General features: G+C 38.0%; 2 protein-coding genes across 2 annotated transcripts; one reads left to right on the top strand and one right to left on the bottom strand.

Moving 5' to 3' along the window:
* Positions 1 to 339: 339 nt before the first annotated feature.
* LOC110049599 (small nuclear ribonucleoprotein G-like) lies at positions 340 to 2,571 on the bottom strand. Its single transcript, XM_020755404.2, has 4 exons — positions 2,458 to 2,571; positions 1,992 to 2,014; positions 1,226 to 1,350; positions 340 to 692 (listed from the first exon to the last, which is right to left on the bottom strand). Exons 1-4 carry the CDS (start codon positions 2,487 to 2,489, stop codon positions 639 to 641), a joined length of 234 nt encoding a protein of 77 aa, XP_020611063.2. The 5' UTR covers positions 2,490 to 2,571; the 3' UTR covers positions 340 to 638.
* Positions 2,572 to 2,581: 10 nt separating this feature from the next.
* LOC110049589 (DDB1- and CUL4-associated factor 17-like) lies at positions 2,582 to 8,465 on the top strand. Its single transcript, XM_020755396.2, has 2 exons — positions 2,582 to 3,843; positions 6,317 to 8,465. The coding sequence occupies exons 1-2, from the start codon at positions 2,684 to 2,686 to the stop codon at positions 6,741 to 6,743; spliced, it is 1,587 nt and encodes a 528-aa protein (XP_020611055.2). The 5' UTR covers positions 2,582 to 2,683; the 3' UTR covers positions 6,744 to 8,465.
* The last annotated feature ends 244 nt before the right edge of the window (positions 8,466 to 8,709 follow it).

The raw sequence follows: 8,709 nt of genomic DNA, 5'->3' as shown, positions 1-8,709 counted from the left end.
TGGTCGCAAAGACTTGCACAACACTAGTGTGTTCCAAGGACATATTCCAGGTAAAAAAAGTGCTCTCTCTTTACCAGGGAAGGTAATACTCTGTGACAGTTGCTGTCAGTCAAATAGAAGTGTTATGGAAACAGCATGCAATGAACAAATCAGAAATTAAGCCTTTTCAAGTCGCGGGATTGTGTTTGTTCAGCCTTTCCTCATCACATGATTTTGTTTCCTTTATGTTGGGCAATAAGCAAAGAGAGGATTCAACTAAACAATGTTAAGTGACTTGGGGTGCCTCTGATCGTTTGCGAACTAACCACAGCTCATTGCAGCTCAAAATTAGAAAAGACATTGTTTAGGACAATACATGTACTTTATTTTGTTAATTTCAAATAAATTAACAGGTCCATATATTTATATAAAATGGAAATACAATGATTGTTGTCAGCACATTACAACTAGCCTGTCTAGAGATTGTATCAGTCTGTTACAGACCTTAAAAACAACAGATTCTCTTGGCTGTGGAAATGACCAAGTGTCAATGTCAGTTTGTAGGCAACATAACTTGCACACGAAAGAGCTATTTACAAGCAGCAAGGCTTTACAGTAACTGTATAAAGAAGCTAGAGAAAACTAATCCATGTATCCTGTCATAATATTCTGTCCAGCGCTTCCATTATGACAATACTGTTTCCTCTGATCACCTAGAAAAAAAAAATTTGAAATGCTCATGTAAATCCTTTTTTAAAAGGCAGTATTAGTAGTTGGGGCTGTCACTAAGTTTTGAGTTAAATGTAGCCTTGATCTTCACACTCGTAACAAACTTGTTACCTTTTGAATGAATTGTATCAACTATAGGCAAGTTCACCCATAACATCAAGGGCCCATCAAACATGCTCAGTTGTAGCAGGTGTTACAGGTTACAGCCCTTATTGACAGCCCTGGTAGTACTGTTCACAGCACTCTGTTCACAGCACTCTGTTTTCTCGTATTTTTGTTTGATCATTGAACGCACAGGTACAATTGCGAGAGAACTGGATGCCAGTGCAGGATGGGAGACTTTATGGTAGGAGGTGGAGATCTTCATTTGGCTTGCTTTGCTCGCTTCCCCACCCCCTTGTGCTTCGCATTCATGCTCCTTCTTTCCTTTGTGTGCGTTGAAAAATAGAGAAGCTGTGAACAGTCTATATTAGTAGTATACCTTTCTTGTCATTACAAAGAGCCAATGGTTACTTACCACCATGCCAATGTTATGCTTCTCCTGCGCTGACACTTCCTCAACAGCTTCATCCAGTACAAGGTTCATGAAAGGATCAAATCCTCGTAAAACTCCTGTCACATGTCGACCACCATTAAGTTTCACTGAGAACCAAGTAAAAGAAACATTTCATCACATAAGACAACACTCCACAACAGGAAATGCAATTTCAAATAACCTGAAATAGCCTGAGAAAGTTTGAGAGAATTTCAAGCCAGAGGAAAAGGGCTTATATAATTTAAAATAGTCCTTTCCTATTCTCCCAAACTGTTCAAAATGTTTGAATGAGGCTATGTAAAAATATTGGACAAAATTAATTTTCTTTCATAAAATGATGCCACCAAAATGCACAGATTTGGTTGTAAAACGTTCTGAATTAGATCGTGTTGTAAATATCGGAGTAAGCAGTTGATTTAGCCAAATTGTCTCTAAATGATAGGGTGAATAGTATGCAGAGTAGCCGGCAGAGATCATGAAGTAGATTATAAATTATTTTTGCTGGCTACTTTTGACAACTCTGTTACAATCAAAGATTATGTTACAGTGTTCAATGTTAATGTATTGTTTTCTATAACAGCATTATGCATTGAACAGATGAGATTGAGAGTTCACAGGAGCTCTCACGGACTCGACTCAGTTTGACCCTGCATCGACGACAGCCAAGAACTGTTAACAAAAGCTTTCACTCCCAAGCTTTCGTCAAGTTTTGTTCTGGTCCTTCATATATTAGTTGTAATGTACTCACATGATAGTCTTTTGTCCATGTATCTAAAATAAAACAGAAAAGAATGACAGGTTATAGCTTTCAAGGCAACTACATCTAGAATATCTTTGCTGACACATTCAGGTTTAGTTGTTTCCAATGGTACCAACAAAGTTATCGTTAATACGTCAAGTCAGCTGGATCTTGCTGCAACAGGCACAGCTTGTTGTGAAGTTTGATCACCAAAGAAACCAAGTGTTTTCTTCTCATCAAAAGCAACATGCTGCAAGCATCTGCTACAGATCAGGTCATGAAATATCGGCTGAAAGCTTTTTGGCCTTTTTATAGGAAAGATCAGAAAACGATTGTGACGAACGATATACAAGGCGCGCGGCCATCTAGATCTTGCAACAACTTGCATTTATCGGTTCCTTTAATTATGGATTAGATGTTTTCTGATCAAAATATCTTCAAAACACAAAACAAATTTTATAGCCGATATACTCACTTCTTTAATTCCGGTGGATGGGTCTTACTCATGGTGGATTCAGGTGATTTTCTACGTCTGTTTCTACTGTTTTCTTCCTCGAGAGGACGTTTATCGACGTTCTTGAGCCTACAGTTCTCTTGGTTTGCGGTATTTCTTTGCAACGGTAGGTACGTCATGTAATTACTATCAGACCCGTGGTCGTTAGAGAGTTGTAAAAATTTGTCACATTGCTTTATTGTTAACTATGAACACGACATTTGGTGTTTATCACAACCTTCCCTTTCGTCGAAAAAATGCGAAAAGAAACAACGTTTGTTACCAGGTTCTTCGTAGATCGTTCAATGGCCTCCTTGGTTCCAATCTTCGAAGAGATCTGAAAATCATTCGATCTTTGGTGCAAAAGGAAGGCTCCAAGTTTTATGAGGTCTGGTGGAAAAGCACTAAACATCCTGTTGGATTTGACAGTCAACACTTGTTTTTCGACAAATTCAGGACATGCTACACTAGTTTTGGTTTTGATGGAAAACCGGAGCTTCTGTACAAACTCTCTGCTTGTGAAAATTCAAGAAAGATCGAGTCTGCCCTGGTATTTGAGAGCCCGGTGGATCAGCGCTCATATCTAAATTGCACCGAATCAAAAGGTTATAAGCCCTGTTTAATTGCTGTCACGGCAGATGGTTGGCTTATACGACATGATTTAAACACTGGTGATGTCTTGCAGAAAGTGTACTTGTCAAAACATTACAGATTCAAGCACATAATGTGGGAGTCCGATTTACAAAGGATTGCGCTTAAGTCTGTGCATTTCTCCAGTCAGAGCCGACCCTTAATGTTTTTGTCGATTTTCTTGATGGCTCCATTAGAGTTCCTTGCCCTTATGCCAATCGAAAAATGCATATTTGGCCAGGATATTGTTGATGCCGCAGCAAGCAATGGGTTTCTGGTGGTCATGCACCATTCAAATAGAATCAGATTTTACAACATGTGGGAAATTATGGAAAACTACAGCTTTTCCACTAAGTTGGGTAACACATGTAGGGCATCTCCCTCTGACAATGCTTATCAGGAAACGTATTCTTCACCATTTGATGGAAGTGGTAATCCATTCATTGTTGGAGAGCAACCACATGGGCTTCCTGTCAACGTGTCATTTACTTCAAAACCTGCTGTCTTGTTTGAGATTTGCAGCTATCAACATGTCATCTCATTTGGAGGATACCCATGGCATTACATTTCTTGTCCACAGTCTTGTAGCAGTTCTTTTCATGTTCGTTCGGTAAAAGACTTAAAGCTTGCAAAGAGTGGAATTTTGGAAATGGATATGGTATCTCTGGAACCAGATCAGGCTTATTTTCATGTTGATAACAGTGGTCGCATTCTTCATATTGGTGCCCACGAAATTAAGTAAGACAAAAAGTTATGTGCAGGGCCTTGGCTAGACCAAGAAACATTGCAGTGTTTGACATTTGCAGACTGCAGACCGCTAATATTGCATGCCCACAAACAGGCTAACCTGAGTGCTATTCAGGCTAGCCTAAGTACTATTTAGTCCTAAATGTAGTCTGTGGTCTGCAAATGTTGTACGCCCGGAAGCATTGCCGCAGAAACAGAAGCACAGAGGCATTAACTCTTGTCTCATGGAAACAACAACAGCAACAACAACAATGCTTCAAAACAGTGATTAAAAAACATATATGATTCAAAAAACATATATTTCCCTGACCTAAGTTATAAATCTAAAACAATTTCTTCAGTGTGGTGAAACTGGGAAAAGGTTTGTTCCCACAACAACCATGTTTTCTAATTTAGTCAGGCCCTAACCTAATATAAGGAAATTTAATACTGCAGATATCTATTCAGCTGAAAACAGCACAGTACATGATACACTTGTTACATGAGTAGTGACTAACTGATAAGTGACTGTCCAACTGACTGATGGATGGACTGGCTGACTGACTGACTGATTGACTGATTGAGTGGTTGATTGACTGGCTGACTGGCTGACTGACTGGCTGACTGACTGACTGACTGACTGAAGGACAGACTGATTGACTGACTGACTGACTGACTGACTGGCCAGCTGATTGAGTGACTGACTTACAATACATACTTACAATACAATACAAACAATAGTAAATATTATAATTGAAGCTCCCCCATAAGGGCTTACTGACTGACTGATTGACTGACCGACTGACTGACTGACCAACCAACCACAAATATTTACTGGGAACGTCATCAATTATTTAATAAGTGAATAAATGAAATGTCATATATTTGAACTGTGGAGAAAGATATCAAGACATGATTGATCTTCGCAGTTATATGCACAAATTAAACATATGGAACAACTATTCGCCGAAGGCGAGGTGAATGTTGTCGAATAATCCCCGAGACAAAGTTGAGGGGATTATTTGACAATATTCACTGAGCCTGAGGCGAATAATTGTTTTAATATAATGTCAGAGCTGAACAACAGAGAATACAGACTAAAACATAAAAACAGGGACCCAGTTGTTCACTTGCATACACGTATGCAGCCGTATAGCTTTAATAAGAAGCTTACATGTAAGCTTACATCGATTATGAACCATTTTACTGGTCAAGTTCGGCAGTAAAATCGCTGTTGACTTCATCCACAGTTGTCATCATCGTCTCAAAATGAGTGGCTTTAGTTTGGATAAAAACAGATTTTGGTCAATCGATCTGACCTGCTGGCAAATCAACGTAACCACTGCATTTACAATTCTTAACTGCCTTGAACACGAGTTCTTGAAAGGATTTTTGGTCCAAGGATAACAGCAGTCATTTTGAAAATTCTCCATCCTTTCAAATCCTGGACTTAGAGTGATATCTTCTAAATAGATGAAAAATTCATTCACCAACTGTCCGCCATGTTTACTTACTGAGATGGCAAAGGTGGCGAGCTTAGTAGCCAGGTCTCAAAAATGTTATATAAACTGCCTAGTGTGGTTTAAATAACGTCATGTAAGGGATCGCTGAACCAATCAGATTGCTGGAAACTCTTTGTTCAGCTCTGAAATTATACTAAATTCACATATAAATTCATCATATATTCATATGTATTCACAAGTGAAGATACAAGTGAATCATAAAATTCCCTTGTATCTTCACCTTCTATGGGTATGTTACGAATTCACAAAGTGACCAACTCCAAGTTGCTTGATTGCTCAGTTAGTAGAACACTGCACTTGTATTGTGGAGGTCATGGGTTCAAATCCCATTCAAGCCTGAATTTTTTTCAGGTTTTAATTTTACAACTGCTTAAGTTGTGTGTGTAACTGCAATGATCAATTTTGTCTTCACATCAATCATTTAACTTACCCAGCTATTTCTGAAATGCAAATTGTTGAAGATTAAAGAACTACTGGTATTCTGCAACAGGCTGCAAATGTGTAACAAGATTTTGATTTTTAATTTACTGCGCCTTTCAATAACATACCACTTTAAAATTCAAAGCTCAACCGACAAATGTATTTTTCGCCACCATCAATCCAATGTTAGGTGGCTCCTCCCAGTTTGCAACTTCTGCCAAGCATGCAGTAATCAAATAGTTGAGCACAGTTCAGACAACAAAACAGTGCTCGGCAGTAGTCAGAAGCTGTGAGGATCCACTGAACATTTGATTGCTGGTAGCAAAAAATCCATTTGTCAGTTGAGCATGTTATTGAAAAGCGCAGTGAGTTTTTACTATCTACTTGTGGTTGTAGTTGCATGCTTACAATATACAGGTCAACTTTTGAAATCTGAAACCAAGAGTCAAAACTGCTCTACATTAATAGTAGATGTTCTTATATTGTAATTTTTAAAGTTGACAGCTTTGGCTATTTTGACTGTAAGCTTTATTTTGTCACAGATGTTTGAAGCTTTGCCAGTTAGAGTCAAAGACATCAACGTTTGAACTGAGCAACTGTTTTGCATTAAGTCTGAAAAACGAGAAAAATTGCACAGAAACAGTGAAATTCACTTCTTCTGGTCGAGAAATCAAGGCTAGAAAAGACCAAGTGTTCAACAATCCAGGCTTTGAGACAGTTCTAGATGTGGACTACGAAGATGAATTAGATGTCCTAGTGGTTTTGTCATCAAATGATTCAGAGGAAACACCCTGTGGAGTAATAGGACTTTATGACAATCAAACAGGAAGTCTTATACATGAATCTGCCATCAGCAAATGGAAACAGGATGCTGATCATTCCATAATGATGGAAAAAGACACAATAGTTCATATTATGAAAGATAGTTCCAGGAAATTTTGTTGTACTGTTTACAGACTTCCTCCTTAACGACTTATTCTTCTCCTCTAGTCATGAGTCATTCTTGTCCCCACAAGTCACTATACTTTGGCCAGCACCAACATGTAGCCTGTATAGCAAGTGTTCCTGTAGGAATGAAGAACTGTTTCCACATTCTGGCAGTGTGAAAAATTGGGATAAGAGCAAAAAAATTGATGAAGCACCCACCACTCTCAACTCTGTTGATTTTTTGTTCTTGTGCCAATTTTTGTGCAACCAGACTTTGCTCTTTTGTCCTCTTCTACAGAACGCTTCCTACACAGGCTAGTCAGCAGCAAGAATTGCAACTTTTGTCAGGGGCCAATTTTCAAAGCATATGCAGATTACTCTTGTTCTACAACAAGCCAATCAGATTTAAGCAAGAGTCGGTGAATTGCTTACTTTCAAATTGGAACCAGTAAGAGGTTGCCATTCTTGAACCTGATCAAATGAATGACAACCTTTGGGACCAATCTATAATGTCCTAAATAGTCTAAGTGAATGAACTCCAATGGTCCTTTTTACCATGTGGTATAAAGTGGTTGCTACGTTGTTGCCCACGAAGTCCTATAGGGTTGGCATATTTCAAGTGAAAGTTTATGGTATTGTTGGGTTTAATTTTTGTCAGTTTTGGAATATATATGACATTTCTACTTGTAGCCCTCAGGGGTAAAGAGATAGATATGACTACCTTGTCTTTATTGCCTTTTTTGCCCAAACAAAAGCTCAGTCAATGTCTTATCTGAAAACCATTTTTACAAATCACGTTTTTATGAAACTAATGACCACATTATGAAGTTCAGTCTTGCCAATATGAATCAGAAATTCCTCAAGATATAAGTGACAGAAACTAAATGAAAATGAAACAAATATTGTGTTAAAATTCAATAATGAAAGAAAATCTGAGGCTAAAGTGTAATTCAAACTAAAGACATCTGTGACACTGGTGCAGAGTGCATATAACTGCAAAGAAGACTTGCAGAAGTATTAATCTGCTACATGTATATCCTTATCCCCGTCGTTATCTTGGGAGCATAGGACATTAATGGTTTTACACCAGCCGCTGGGGTCATGAGTGAGTCAGGCAGTGCTTGTCCGGTTTTAAGCCTAGAAGATGCCACCCATGCACACATGATCTCCTCTGGTTGTTTCTTGGTCAGCCGCACTTGCGTTTCCCCTGCAATTTCCAGAATATTGCCTGCCTTGTCACATTGTTTGAGTTACATTGTGTACATATCACAAATTATACTGGTAACATGTTTAATGGTTAACAGGGTGTTTAATGGACTGAAATAACTTTCACACGATTTTTGTGATTGAATTTGTAAAAAAAAATAAAAATAATAATAATAAATGCATTTTTTACCCTGCTAGCAGAGTATCTAGATTGAAATAATGTCCATGGTTATATTCTTGTCCAAGGGATTTAGGGTGTTTTTAATGAGATTAGTTGACAAAAATCTTGTATTATAGCCCCAAAGGCCATGAAGATGTAGTTGATTTTAAACATCTATTTGTTTGTTTGTTTGTTTATTTGCTGAGCAAGTGTCCTGGTTTACCGTGCTACTAGCTACAGTCCAACTAGCAGGGTAGCAGTTTTTTTTTATACAAGACCCTCTATCTCAATGACAGTTTTCAGTATGTCTGCTCCAGTGTGGCAAGATAAAAGAAGAAGGCAGTGAAAAATTTTGAATTAAACTTTATTCTCATTAAAAGTCACCCCGTAGACAACAATGCTTTCTTGTCATTTTTGTTCCTTGATTTGTAGTTTCCCTAAAATTAGCTGCTTTTAAAGACCAAAACCCTTAAATCTATTTTTAAAGTTCAGTTTCTGTTTTTGTTTCTATTTTAATCTCGGGCAATACCCTGAAAAATACCTCAGGGATTCACTTGTCAGAACCCCCAGGGGAAAGAATACAAAACAAAGCAGGGATGTATGTACTATGGGCTTTCACTGGTATTTGTCATTATTATTATT

The sequence above is a fragment of the Orbicella faveolata genome, unplaced genomic scaffold, assembly GCF_042242905.1.
Source record: "Orbicella faveolata isolate gen_17 unplaced genomic scaffold, um_ofav_v1 contig_1, whole genome shotgun sequence".
NCBI lineage: Eukaryota > Metazoa > Cnidaria > Anthozoa > Scleractinia > Merulinidae > Orbicella > Orbicella faveolata.
The sequence above is the reverse complement of the archived record's forward strand: the minus strand, read 5'-3'. Positions and strand labels throughout refer to the sequence as shown.

Bases quoted from the DNA above. Each gene is read 5' to 3' on its own strand.
- LOC110049599 (XM_020755404.2), bottom strand. From the start codon at position 2,489: ATGAGTAAGACCCATCCACCGGAATTAAAGAA. The intron at 2,015-2,457 runs GTGAGTATATCG...GTTTTATTTTAG, and splicing joins CATCCACCGGAATTAAAGAA to ATACATGGACAAAAGACTAT. The intron at 1,351-1,991 runs GTGAGTACATTA...CTTGGTTCTCAG, and splicing joins CATGGACAAAAGACTATCAT to TGAAACTTAATGGTGGTCGA.
- LOC110049589 (XM_020755396.2), top strand. From the start codon at position 2,684: ATGAACACGACATTTGGTGTTTATCACAACCTTCCCTTTCGTCGAAAA. The intron at 3,844-6,316 runs GTAAGACAAAAA...ATTTTGTCACAG, and splicing joins ATTGGTGCCCACGAAATTAA to ATGTTTGAAGCTTTGCCAGT.